Genomic DNA, 14,152 nt, shown 5'->3' with positions numbered 1-14,152 from the left:
ACCTCTTCCCCCCATCCCATCTCATCCTCATCTGCATTCTCTCCGCCGGTGCCCGTCGGCCGCGTGCTCCATCGCCATCTCACACACCAGTGTCCAAGAGACGCAAGGCCCATCTGCGGCGCCTGGATCGCCGGTGGACGCTGGGCGGGATGGTCAACAGGCAGCACAGCCGAGGTGACCGTGGAGCTAGCTTCTGCTCACCCCCAGCTGCTGCCTCTCTCTCTCTCACTAATGCTCCTCCTTTTCTGGGCTCTGCTCCTCTCTGCCCCGTGGCCTCCTCACCTAGATTCACCAGTCGGACTGTCCTCTCACCTACTCTAGCTGGCAGGGAGGGGCCTGGGAGGGTGCAGGGGCTGCTTGGGAATCGGGGTGACACTGGGGATGGCTCTGGCTTTGGCCAGCATCCTGGGGGCAGGGTCATGGGACTTACACAGGATCGTGGGGGAGCTGGACTCTGAGAAGGGCCATGTTGGCCCTGAAACCACAGATTAAGAGAACTGAGCGGGTCTGAGTCTCTGCCTGGTCCCTGCCCTTACCCTGGCTGTTCCCTGCCTCCTTCCTCTAAGGTGGGGTTTCCTTGGCTTTGGCCGACCTGGCAGTGGTTTAGGGATAGACTAGGAAGGAGGCGGAGCCATTCCCACCTCCTCCAGTTCCAGGGAAACTGGAATGACCAAAGTCTAGACCCTGTGGGTCCAAGGCACAGGCCCCGCCAGCTCTAAGGGTGGGGCAGGTCCAGCCAGGCACTTGAGCACCCCAGCCCTGCCCGATGGGCCTTAGCCTTATCAAGATGATTCCAGGGAGGCCTCTGGCCGGCCACAAAGGCTGACTTGAGAACCCAGACGTTTCCCAGTCTAGGGCCTTTCCGAAAACCAGGAGTTTGGGAGGTAGGGAAATTAGGGGTGGGCCTCTGAACAAACCTCTAAACATCTCCAGAGCCCCGAGGCCAGTGGGTGGCCCATGTCTCCTGCCTCGAGGGGAGCCCCGGGAGCCCCGAGGCCAGTGGGTGGCCCGTGTCTCCTGCCTCGAGGGGAGCTGAGGGCGTGTTCCTGACAATGACAGCACAGCTAGAAGGGTGTGTCACGAGCACTGGCTTTTCCAGAACAGCAGGGATGCCCCGGGTCTCCCACTCCACCCCTAAAGCGTTTCTGAATGACTGTGAGACTCGGTTTTGGTGTCTGCCCCAAGCAGCAACAAGCCTAGACTCTACTGGGGGTGGCTCAGCATCAGGTCAGAGCACTGACTGCGAGGAGCCCAGCTTGTCCTGAGGGTGGAGCACGGGTTGGACCCTGGGTGCTGGCGCAGGGCAGGGGGCCAAGTCATTGAAGCAGAAAGAACAGGCTGGATGTGAAACAAAGGCACCCTAGAGGGAGGAAGGTGGGGGGCCAGGCTGCCACACAGCCCTGAGCCTCAGCAGCAAAGGAGAGTGGGACCCTGGCCTGGAAAAAGTACGGGGAGGAAGACTTTTACCTTCCCCCATCCCCTTCTGTGTCCACTCCAAACACCAACACACACTGAACCCCAAGCACACCTCTGTCTCCACAACCACGTGGACTCACGGACACTTCACTCGGTGAAGCACGACCACCAGCACACCACCCTGAGGGCCTCAGCACACTGCCCGTCCAGCCCCTACACGCCTGCATACCTGCAGTTCCCTGCACATGGCCGCTCACAGATGCACACTTAGGCAGCCTCGTGTAGACCCTTCCACGATTGCATTATTTTTACTGTCACAAATGCATTATCCACACTTCCACGTCATGGGCACTCCTCTGCAGCTACCTCACAAGTACATGTATAGGGCATATGCACTCACATATCATAACTTATATCACAAGTATGTCAGCAGCGTAGTCACAGTTATAAAAATACGATGATGTAAGTGGACACAAATACCCAACTGAATGCATTCATTCTGTGGCCACCCGTACATATGCAAATATGCAAGCAAATACGGGCCCCCAACTTCTCTCTCTTAAATGAAAGACCTAAACAACAGCATTTCCCAGTCTTTGCCCTAATAAGTTAAGTCAGGCAGCCAAGGAGAATGCAGAAAGTTGGCTGGGAGAAGCTTCGCTGCAAACAGCCGAGCTGCCGAGGGGGGAGCAGGCAGTGGGCTGTACCTAACTAGACAAGAGAAAAGCAGTGCTTCCCCGGGGCCTCCACTCCCTGAGTCCCGCAGCCAACCAGGCCTTTGGAATCAAAAGGCCTCTTGCAGCGGGGTTGAGTAAGTTGTGGGGGCTGGGAGGGGAGCCAGGGAGACTGCTGACGGAGGGGAAAGTGTTTGGAAGGAGGAGGCGTCTGTGGTTTGGAAACTGCAAGGCTCTCCAGCCCCTGCCTCCAGAACCAGAACAGGCCTGTCCACCTCCCACCCACCCACCCCATGGGCAGCCTGGCCAGCCCTCCTTGGGGCGAGATGGCAACCAACCTTTGATGGCATGTCAGAGTGACCACAGCCTCGGCACTTCCAAGAAGCCCAGAGGTGCCCCCCAGAACTCCCAGACCCCTTCTCTCAACTTGATTCCTAAGGGACTTCTTTTCTAGAGATCGCAACCAATGCAAGTGACTCAGTTGCACCCCAATCTGCATACTCCCCCACTATACCAGGTCATTTCTGTCAGTCTAGGCATCCTCCTCTCTGGCCTCCTGAGGTGGGATTTGTGGCCCCTGTTTAGTGAAAGGACCGGCACTGCTCTGCCTCAGAGAAACTTGGGAGAAAAGAACTGAGACCATGGGCCACGTGTCCACTCGGGTGTAACCCACACCTTCATCATCCAAGCCAGATGTGACAGAAAACAGAGCCCCCGTACAGACCGGTTGGAAGAGTTGCCCTGCCTGGGATCAGGGCTCCAAATTCTCACCTCCTGGCACCTCTAGTGACAGGGCAGGACAAACCCCAAGCCAGTCAGGTCTCTTCCAGGAGCATAAACTCCCATGTGTTCCCAGAGAGCATAAACTCTGTGTTCACGTTAGCTGCAGGGCCACCATGAAGAGGGTTTTGTGCAGGAGCAGCTCAGCTTCCCTGGGTAACACCGACATCCCTGGTCTGCCCACCCCAGGAGCAGCAGGGGAAAGCAGGACTCTGACCTGGCCCTCAGAGCTCTGTCCTCAGCACACAGGCTGGGGGGGGGCTGGTGCTGGAGCCTGGCCCTCTATGATACGGTGTTGGCCTGTCCTCTGCCGTGCGGCAGGGCAGGGCTCCTCTCATCTGCCCAAGAGAAGAGCTGTAATTTTTCTCTGCAAAAGCAGCTTTGCCTAGGGAAACTGTAATGATGGCTTCCTGCGTGAACCACAGCCTTTTAAAAATAGCCCGACTGAGCAAAGGCAAAATGTGGAGGCCAGGCCTCGGCTCACCCCCAACCTCAGGACCCTGGATCCCACCGCCTGAGCCAGGATTTACGGTGTCCCACTGGAAAATGGAGCAAGACCAGGAATGGGTGGGAGTGCAGGGGCCTGGACTGTACAACATGGAACTTCTCAAAGGCCCAAGTCAAAATCTGGCCGGACCAGGTTCTCAGGCGGTCTTGGCGGCTCTCCCCAGCACGGCTGGATTGGAATCTGAAAGCTTCCAGGAGTGAGTCGATGCTGAGAAACGCTTTCAGTTGAAAAGAGGCTCCTTGGGGGGGCGGGCAGGCATTGCCTACCTCTGGCCCCTTGTCAGCCTTTCAGATTTGGCCAGTAGCCTGCCAGCTCTGTCCTTGCAGCCGGGCAGGACAGCTGCCTCCACCCCAAAGGGAGCTGCTGTCTCCACCAGCACAGGGCTGCGGACAGGACCCCAGTAATCTAGGGCAGAATGAACAGATGACCCCCCTGAGCCAGGGGTTAGGGTGGCAGCTGCCCCCTCCTCCACTGCTGCCAGAGCTCGAGCAGGCCGCCCGTCACGGTCCAGCTGAGGGGGTGAGGGGCAGCCATCTCAGAGCCAGCCTCTGTGCCAGCATCCTGCCCCAGCTCAGCCCACCAGTCTCCTCCTCAGTGTACTCCATAGACCCTCTGGAGCACCTCCTGTGTGCCAGGCACTCTGAGCCCCCAGGGAGAATCCAGGTTTAGAGGACAGCACAGGTTCAGGGTGAGCCTCCCAAAGCGTATTCTGCGGGTCGGTGTCCTTGTCTACCTCTGCCACTCTCTCTCTCTGGTGAGGGCGAGGGTGGGGCTGTGTGTTCCCTCCCCAGCCCTTCCTCTAGGGAGGCTCTCCCCCTGGAGGCAGGGAGTCCGTGCCCCGCCAGTGGTGGGTCTCCCCGTCCTCAGCACCTCCCTGGAAGCCTGAGCAAGGACTTCTCTGGAGGCACAGGGTCCCTGCCAGGAGAGAGCCCAAGGGAATCCAGGAAGACGTGACTTGCCCAGCGCCCCCACACCTACCCGCCATGCTGTGCCTCAGCTTCCACAAGATGCCCCTCTCCCAGTTCCTGGGGAGCCCCAGGCAGGGAGTGCAGTGCTATGGGGAGCCCAGGGCAGGCAGCTCCCAGTGGGGTTCCGCCAAGTGGTGAGGTCATCTTAGCCAGCTCGGGGCTCCTGCCTGACTGTACTGCTCAGCATGGCCATGGGACCCTTAACCAGACGCATAAGCACGCCCATCGGGTTCCCTTGGGGAAATGATGGGATCGGGTGATCAGCTGAGTCACTGGGGGACTGAGCTGCCTCTGGAGCTATGGGAAGGCTGGACAGAGGAGGGGTTTAAGGCTGGAGAAGGGCTGGGAGAGCAGGCCTGGGCATGAATGGCGTGTTCAGGAAGGAGAGGGCTTGCTGAGGGGCCTCTAGACATTGAGGGGATATCCAGGTTTGTTCTCAGACTCCCTAACTCAGGCCCCATGAGGGCTAGGTTCCTCATGGCCCTGCCCTCAGTCCAGGGATTCTCAGGGGCCCTGAGGACTCCAGGCTCCTGCCTGCACCGTGGCTGCAACTGTGGGACTGGGAGGCTGGGAGAGCCAGCTCTGTGTGGCCTGGGTCTTGCAGGGCCACCTGAGGGTGCAGCTGTGAGGCCGGGTCCCTTCTCCTCCCTTTCCTGGGAAAGCCAGAGGCTGACCCAGCACACTCCAGGCACCAACTAAGTGAGGCCAGGCCAGGGCAGAAAGGGAGACAGAGAAAGGACCGTACCTTGTCCACAAATAATCATGCTCTGTTGCTTCACCCACCACCCGCAGAGGAGAAGTACGTCACTGTGCAGCCTTACGCCAGCCAAAGCAAGGACGAGATTGGCTTTGAGAAGGGAGTCACCGTGGAGGTGATCCGGAAGAATTTGGAGGGCTGGTGGTACATCAGGTAGGAGCCCCAGCAGAGTGAGGTGCCTCCAGGCCGGTCCTGGGCAGCGGCTGATAGGCAGATCCTGACTGAACCGGGTGCCCACGGCCCAGCCTGTCTGCTTCAGCTCCACACAGCTGAACTGCTCTGACAGAGGAGCCCGTCTTGCAGATTCCCTCCTGGGACACATAAACGGGACACATAAAGCAGAGCCGAGCCGTGGCCAGCAGGGCGCAGGGGCCCAGCTCGGCTTGCAGGCTGTGGTGCAATACCTCCCTGTGCGTCTGCCAAGAGCTCCAGCACATCTGAACTTGGTTTTCTGTGTCCGGCCTTGGCTGCCTGGCGTGCTCTGCAGCCTGGGCCACCTGGAATGCCGGCGTCCACAGGCCTTGCTGAGGTTGCAGCGGGCGGCCCCTGCTGCCCACGGCTCAGCACCAGTGTCCCCAGACACAAGCTCTGGCCCCAGCTGCTCCACTCTGCAGGGCTGGCTCCATAGCTGAGAGAGCTACGGCGGAAATGAGGCCTGGGCCCAGGCCTGCTTCAGAGGGCTCTTGCTCTGCCCTTCCCTCTCCTTGGGCCTCATCCTGCTTCCCAGCTGAGAAACCCATCTGGGGGTGTGAGAAGGGGAATGGGGAGGTTCCTGATGCTCGAGGAAGAAGGCTCAACCCTGGAGGCTTCACTGACATCTTCCTACCAGGTCCTGCCCTCCAGGCCCCTCTGCCCAGGCCAGCTAAGGGGATTACTCCCAGGAAGTGTTTTTGGGTTCTTTAGAAGCAGTTCAGCTGTGATGACTTTACCCAGTTTCTCTTGTCCGCCTGTAACCCTGATGTCCAATAGTCCCTGTTGTGGGCTATGAGAACCACCTCACCACACCTGGGAACCCCATACCCTCTGTGGGCAGGGTGCTGTTCAGAGCCTTCTCCCACCGAGGGCGCAGGTGGCCCAGGTGGTGGGGGTACTCACAGCACAGTTGCTTGTAACACGGCGCACCATGTGGTGTTAAGATGGGTTTGTGCTGATGGGTGAGGTGAAGATCACCGGCCACCAGAACCTTAGTGTGACCTGCCAGGACATAGCCGCCCCTGCCCCTCCACCCTGTGCATACCAGTCTGGGGGCTGAGGTGCCCCTTTCTGTCCCATTAGGTGGTTCAGGAGTATGTGCCTGGACAATGGAAACTAGTGCCAAGCCCACAATCCAGCTGCCACAAGCCTGCATGGGAAGGCCAGGGAACATTCTAGCAGGCTGCTAACCTAAATCATCCACCCGGAGGTTATCTGCAAGGCTGCTGGGGTTTTTTCTTAGTTTTCTAAAATGACCAATGAAATCACTGAGTTGGTTCATCTAGTCAACAGTTGTCCCTATGGCATGGCCATTCAGCCAGTGGGAGCTTCAACTGAGAAAACCCTGCTGAAAGTTTCCACCTTAAGAAGGTTGCCAACACCCCCTTAAATATGCCATTTCCCAGCATCCCAGGCTCTGTGTTGATCCTTACTTCCTCTCTTCTCCATGCCCCCCCCACACACACACACATACACTCTCTCTCTCTCTCTCCCCCCCACCCCACTCTCTCCCCATCCTCCTTTTCCAGTTCGCTTCCTCTGGAGTCATTCTGTGCTCCAGAGCTGGAAAGCAGATGTGAGCAAAGTTGGACCCAAGCACACACAGCCACTCCTGATTCCCTTGCATCTCCCGTCTGGAATCTAATTTTATCCATGTAACACCAAATGAGCACGTTGGGGTTTGGAACAGGAGCCCTCTGAGCAGTGAGCACTCCTGCCCATCACCCCAGGAGACCCAGCCCCTCATCTCCAGACAGGGTGCTCGCAGTGGCCAGCTGGTTCATCGTCTTCCTAGATGAAGGGCACCAGGTTCTGAGCAAGATGCTGCCAGCTGCTCATGGTGTGACCCTCTGCTACTCACTTTGCTTCTCTGAGCCTTGGTGGTTGGTATACGTAAAATTAGGCACCTTTGCTAGTTGCTTCCATCCACCCCTGAAACTGTGCTTCTATCTGCCAGCTCTCTGACTTCCATCCATTTATTCACTGATATGTGCCTTCCAAGCCCCAAAATGGGGCCAGACAGACCAGCTTGGGTCAGTCTGCCCACACATTCATGTGAGTGAACGTAAGAAGCCACCTCCTACCTGAGCTTTCCAGCAAAGCTCAAACACGTTAGAACCTTGAACTTCCATTCCCTTTTCTCCTACCTAATAAGCCCCCAAGAACCAGGCCTGATCAGGGAGGCAGGCGGTGAGGGGTTGGGGGTGCTGCTGTCAGACATCTGGCGTGGAGAAGCCATTCCAGACAGCCAGATGTCCCAGGGAGCAGGCAGGGACATTGCAGGGGCAGACTCTCGGGCATTGGCCAGCAATTGCTGGACCAGGAAGTAAGCTCCCAGTGGGTTTGGGTAGAAGCTCAACACCGTGAAGGAAAAAGGGAAAAGCTTATTTTCAGAAGTCAGCAAATCCCCTAAAATTAGGTCGGCCCTGTCATTTGCCTTTTGCTCTTGTTTATGGGTTTGGGGTTTTGTTTTCGTTTTGTTTTGTTTCATTTTGTTTTTGCTTTGCCATACCAAAGGCTTTAATTTTATCCAGTCATGTGCTTTATTTAGGCTTTTCATTTATAGTTTCTGCTTTTGGAGTTCCACTTAGAAAGATTTTCTCAACCCCCAAGATTAAGGAGATATTCACAACTTGCATTTTTAATATTGCTTTACAGTTATAAGGCCAGAGTCTCACTGGATTTTCCTGATGGATCATCAGTCATCCCCAGATCATTCATTGAATAACCCATCCTCACCCGAGTTCTTTGAGTCATCCCCTTTAGCGTTGGTCTGTTTGTGGACTTGCTCTGTGAACTTGATCTGTCTGCTCCCCCTGCAGTTGATGCTTCCCCCACTTGGGCACTCTTTATACACATCTTCCCAGTTGGTCTCACTATGTCTGTCCTTCTGAATAAATGTTTGCAGCTACTCTATCCCGGCCTCTTGGCAGAAGAGAAAAAAAAAATTGAGCTCCAGGAGAGGATCATGTTCCAAAGCACTATAGACCAGAACTCAGGTTTCATGACTGTTACCTGTGCTGCCACTTCACCTCTCTGATCATACTTTCCTTTCCAACTGGGCATTTAACTCTGTGCCTGTGTGTTCAGTCACAAAGTTGTGTCCGACTGTTTGCAAACCCATGGACTGCCTTCAGTCCTTCCCAGCATCAGAGTCTTTTCCAGTGAGTCAGCTCTTTGCATCAGATGGCCAAAGTATTGGAGCTTCACTTTCTCATTTCTTTTTTTTTTTAATATTTATTTTTATTTATGTATTTATTTGGCTGTACCAGATCTCAGTTGCAGCATGCAAACACTTAGCTGTGGCACTGGGATATTGTTCCCTGACCAGGGATTGAACCAGGGCCTCCTGCACTGGGAGTGTGGAGTCTTACCCACTGGACCACCAGGGAAGTCCCCATCTTCTCATTTCTTATCTCTAGAATTGCCCTCTGCTGTTGTGAGGCAGCAGGTCATGGTAAAATCTACCTTTTAGGCAATCCAAAATCTGAAGAATCTTCTCATGTCAAGGTCACATGTTTGCCTGACTTTGCAGATCATGAGGGCCCACACCAAGAGGGATCAGGCAAAGAACTAGGAGACAGAGAGGAAGAAGGGGTGTTCCAAGCATCTTTTCACTGGCCCTCATTTAGTTCTCTCCAGAGTAGTGGGTTTGCCAAGTGTCTTGCAGGTGCAGTAGAGAAAGCTCAGCCAGGCAAGGCCAGATGGAGCCTGGGGCCTGGCCAGGGCTCCCCCTTGATGCCAGGTCCCTCTCCTCCCTGCAGATACCTGGGCAAAGAGGGCTGGGCGCCAGCATCCTACCTGAAGAAAGCCAAGGACGAGCTGCCAGCACGGAAGAAGAATCTGGCAGGCCCAGTGGAGATCATTGGGAACATCATGGAGATCAGCAACTTGCTGAACAAGAAGGCGTCCGGGGACAAGGAGACCCCCCCGGCTGAAGGCGAGGGCCCGGAGCCCCCCATCACCAAGAAGGAGATCAGCCTGCCCATCCTCTGCAATGCCTCCAATGGCAGTGCACTGGGCATCCCCGAGAGGACTGTCTCCAGGCTGGCCCAGGGCTCCCCAGCCGTGGCCAGGATTGCCCCTCAGAGGGCCCAGATCAGTAAGAGCCTCTCGGACCCCCAGGTCCTCACCGCACCGCTCTTTAGAGAAGGGGCATGAGGTGCAGGGCAACCCCAAGGCGGGTTTGCATGACCCCAGATTATCCTCCCCTGACCCCAGGCTCACTGTGCCAGCTTGTCTTGTGCTAATCACATGTGGACAAGTCAGTTCCTTCCAGCTGTGAAATGGGGCCCTCAACACAAGCCTGCTCTGAGAATGAGAGCTGGTACAGCATCGTGCTGAGCCTTACCCCTTCTTCCCTGTTCCCTTCCTCCAGCTACCGGAAATCTGAGACACTTGGAGGGAGTACCTCCCTCCACAAGCTCTTTCAAGCAGTGTTCTTCCAGAATCTCCTCCTTTTGTACAGGAGAAACCCAGCTTCTGGCCCCTCCAAATCTCTGGCATCTCTGGGGCTGGGATGCCTGTGGTTGAGGGTTAAACTGTTCTATATTATGAGGCCAGCTTCTGTTTGTGTCCAGCCATTCTCAAAATCTGGAGGAAAGCTGTTTTTCAGTTTAGTTCTGAACTTGTTTAAATCAGTTCTATGCCTGGAACCTTCTGAGCAGTCAGTTGGGAAGGGTTTCGGGGGCATTTCCTCTTGCCTCGCACTGTGCTGGCTTCCAAGGATTTGGTCGATAGACATGGTCTCTTCCCCTAAATTTGAAAATCTGATCATGCTATCTACCCTTTCCCCTGAAAACAAATGCCCCTGTGTCCACACATTTTTTAATGTGTGCGTCATTTTAGAGGATCCCCTTGAAACACAGCTAAGGAAGCTTAAAGATCTGACTTCCCACAGAAGCAGCCCAACTGTGCTGTCTGTGGTGACCAAGAGCACAGTTTCCCCATAAACGTGGGACAAAAGCAGGGACTTCCAGGATCAGGAGGTCATGCCCAGAGAAGGCAGGGAAGGTGCTGTTGCCTGGCTGGGATTTCTGAAGCCCCGTTTCCTCTTCTAGGCTCCCCGAACCTGAGGACAAGGCCTCCCCCTCGCAGAGAGTCCAGCCTGGTATGTGTGTTCAGTTTGTCTTTCTTGTTCCCTTTCTGGGTGTACTCTTGTAGCCTCCAGTAGTTGACTGGTCTGCATGCAGAGCCTGTTGGTCCAGAGCTTTCCCAGGGCCATGCTGGGGCTTCCAACTCTGTGCGGTTGGGGGCAGGCAGGAAAGCCAGGGGATCCCAGCCTTCCTGGGGCCTAGCTGGACAGTTTTTAATCGAAAAGGCACTGTACTCCAAAGCTAAATAAATCCACCCCGGCCACGGCACTGGCAGACATAAACATTTAGACTGGCTGGCGAGAGTGTCCAGCCAGGGCATTGCCAGAGGCTGGAAATAGGGCTGCTCTCCATGCGAGCCTGGAAGCCATTCAGCTTTGCCTTCCTTGCTTGGAAGTGCCCGACGGATGCGATGGAGGCCAGAGCCTGGGAGGGCAGAGGATCGATCAGTTAGTGCCCTCAGCGGGAGGGTAGCAAATGGCAGGGACTGGTATAGGCTGAAGCTCAAAGAGGCTCAGCACTGCCGGGGTCCGTGGAGCCTGTGGGTGGGGGTTCCTGGCAGCCAGACTGTCAGGGAGGCTGATAGGCTCTCAGGGTGCTAGGGCTTGGGGTGAGAGGTGGCAGGCAGAGAACCTTAGAACCGAAAAATGTCATCCGGCGCTGCGGGATGCAGTGGAAAGAGTGGGGCTTTGGGTCTGCTAGGCATGGATTCACACTCCGCTTCTGATATTTAGGAGCAGTGAGCCCCTGGGCAGGTTGCTTACCTGCCATGGGCCTCAGTGTCCTTATTTATAAGAGGGGGACCATGCCACTCATCCCCTAGGGCTATTATGAGGATGGGATGAGATGGTGTGTAGAAGGCTGGTCATCAGCTTTCCACGTCCTCTGTCAGCTCTGTGTGCTGTGTGGGGACAAGGCTTCCACAGTCAGGTCGGGGCTTAGCAGCAAGATTTACTGTGATCAGTGATGTCCGCCCTGGGGAGGGGGATAGCAGCAGTTGCTGGAATGCTGGCCCTTCTGTAAACAGGACCTTGAAGGTGTGGGCCCTGGAGATGGGACCGTGCTAGCCCTGGCCACCAGCCCCAGTGGACCCTCTGTCTTGTTTCTGCCCCCTCCCCCTGCCCCCCCGACATTTGATGCAACTGGACAAGGTGTTCTCCCCTTCTCCCATCTCTCTCAGCCCCACTGACTGTTTTCAGGCAGACTTGATTTTGGCAAGAATGGGGTAATTCCTTCCACACCTACCAAGATCAGGGCCCATGGAGGCAGAGCTGCTCTTTCCAGCGAGGTCTGGCTGACTCCCACCGGGCTGGGGGTCACGCTGGGCTGGGACCAGGGCCACATATGCACATGCTCACAACAGCAGGGCCAGGCGCCAGGGCAGGGCAAGTTGACCGGATCATATCCAATCCCTCAAAACCATCCTCCCCCACCCTTCACTCACTCTGACCTGAGACAGTTCCAAAGTGACTGGTAGGAATAGAACATGCTGAGCCTTGAAGGACAAGGCAGGTTAAGAGGAATCGGATGGTGTTTCAGGATGGTGTTCAACTTTGGCTTGTATTTATAGAGTGTTTCCTGTGCCCCTGGCTAGACCAGAAGTTTTCATTCTCTCCTGATGCTGTAATTAGTCCCAGTTTACAGATGAGAAAACTGAGGCTCAGAGAGGTCAAGGGTCTTTCTCAGGGTCACACAGCTGATGAACTGCTGACCTGGGTCTGGAGCTCACATGTATCCATCTGCAAGGCAGGGTCATTTGAGGTTGTCCTCAAAAGCTGCTTCCCCAACACTAGCCTCCCAAATACATGTACCTTTTTTATTTTTTATTTTAACCTCTTTGTATGATCCCAGGACATACTGGAAGTGATAGGGACATGCCAGGTCCTCGTTCGTCAGAGTAGAGATCAGCCAAAGCTGGAATGACCTCTCCACAAGGTCAAAAGGGTTGTCCTCCTAGTTCATTCTTGGTTGCCTGTTGCCTTGGAATGGAGTCTGACACCCAGTAGACACAAAACAAACATTTGTAAAATGAATGATTGAGGCTCACAGGTCATGGGCTGGGGCCACATTCTAAATTTCTCTGCATGTCAGGCTTAGGTATCAACATGCCAGCATCTAGGAAGCATTTAGGCTGCCCAGCATGATCACCCCACCCCAGAGCAAATGATCCTGAGCTTTATTCCATGCTTGCCTGACCATTTGACATCATCATGATGACCGACCCAAGGGCTGTCTCACCAACCCCACAGTCCCTTACACTCACCCCACACCTCTGTAGCAAGGTGTTACCCCAGTAGACTTTCACCTGAGACTCAAGGATGTTACTTTCATCTCCTGGGGGGCAGTGTGTAGGGCTTTGTTACAATGGTTTCTTTGTTTTTTAACGTTCACTTTGGGACCTGAAAACTGGATTCCGAGCGGAGATTTACTAGAGGGTCATTTTCATAGCTCCAACAAGTTGTGAGCGAATCCTGGGTATGCTTAGAGAGCCTGGGCAGGAGCACGGTCTCTTAGGGAGACACCCTGAGACTCAGGTGATTGATAATCCTCAGGTCAGCTGCTGTCCAGCTGCTCTAAGTGCCACACTCACCTCTGTTACCGTTCTGATCAGGTGGGTCTTGCTCACTGAGCCTTTCTCTGCTTCAGGGATTCCAGCTGCCGAAGCCGCCAGAGCCCCCTTCTGTTGAGGTGGAGTACTACACGATTGCTGAATTCCAGTCGTGCATTTCTGACGGGATCAGCTTTCGAGGTGGACAGAAGGCAGAGGTGAGCCTGGGGCCATGAGGCTAAGTGGTATAACTCAAGCTGGCCAGAGGCCTCCCATGTTTCCCATTTATGTCTGGGGGTGAGGGGCGGGGGGGGGGGAACATTCCTGAGGGGGGGGCAGGAAAGGTGCAGAGACAGGACCCACAAGTCTGAGAACTCACCTAAAGCCTGCGTCACAGCCAGGACTAGAACCCACGGCTCCTTTCTCCAACCAGCTCCCCTCACACCAGCATTTCCCAAAGCTCAACACAGGAGCCTGTAACGGAGATGCCTTGAAACAAAGGGCTTCTGGAGTCGAATGACTTTGGAGGAGAGTGAGTTAAACAAAACCCAGCCAGCTTTGTTGTGTTAATTGCAGAACGTCTCAGAACCTAGATATGGGGGTGTCACTGTGTGTGTCTCTAAGAGGGGACTGGAATAGACCGGATCGCCTAGCTTCCTCACCCAGGAGCACCTAGGGGCCAGGGTTCCACAAGACCTACGTTAGGGAGTGCTGTTGCTGGGAGAGTGTGGAGCAGGCAGCCAGGGTAAGGTACTGAGGACCCCAGTTCTGACCATGTCCACACCACAGGCACCTCTGAGCTTTGATTTAGGCACTTCTCCTCCAGGCGTTAATGAGCTCTGTCTGCAGACGGGTCGTAGACCCTGTCCTACCCCCTCCCAGTCCATCCTCTAGCACTTATCCCCCCAGGTTTTGATGAGTTCTCTCTACAGATGGGTCATAGGCCCTTTGCTGCTCCCTCCCAGCCCATCTCCTAGCATTTCTGAGACCCTGCTCTGTGGCCAGCGCTACACGTGGCATTCCAGGGGCCAGAGAAGATCCGTGACTCAGCCATTTCTCTTGGGTGGCTCTGTGTAGTAATGGAGTTAAATCCAATACTTTCTGTAAAACCATCAGAAGAGTAATTGGGCAGTCTCTACCTATTGAGGAGGTGATATCCCCAAAGTGGATGTTTTAAATCACATGCCTAGAACTTAGAACTAAATTTCCAAGAGAA

At 55.2% G+C, this 14,152-nt stretch overlaps 1 protein-coding gene across 4 annotated transcripts in view; it reads left to right on the top strand.

Moving 5' to 3' along the window:
• Positions 1-14,152, top strand: part of SH3PXD2A (SH3 and PX domains 2A) — a 259,112-nt gene that overhangs the window by 234,465 nt on the left and 10,495 nt on the right. For 3 of the 4 annotated variants that reach the window (XM_040254321.1, XM_040254320.1, XM_040254323.1), the window contains 5 exons: positions 91-174; positions 5,139-5,256; positions 9,060-9,397; positions 10,356-10,405; positions 13,035-13,154. In XM_040254321.1, coding sequence (XP_040110255.1) covers positions 91-174; positions 5,139-5,256; positions 9,060-9,397; positions 10,356-10,405; positions 13,035-13,154 — 710 coding nt within the window. The remainder of the gene's footprint in view (positions 1-90; positions 175-5,138; positions 5,257-9,059; positions 9,398-10,355; positions 10,406-13,034; positions 13,155-14,152) is intronic. The other variant, XM_040254322.1, reaches the window with a different exon arrangement.

The sequence above is a fragment of the Oryx dammah genome, unplaced genomic scaffold (genome assembly GCF_014754425.2).
Source record: "Oryx dammah isolate SB20612 unplaced genomic scaffold, SCBI_Odam_1.1 HiC_scaffold_14, whole genome shotgun sequence".
Lineage (NCBI taxonomy): Eukaryota > Metazoa > Chordata > Mammalia > Artiodactyla > Bovidae > Oryx > Oryx dammah.
Note: the sequence above shows the minus strand (reverse complement) of the source record. Positions and strands in the feature narration are given on the sequence as shown.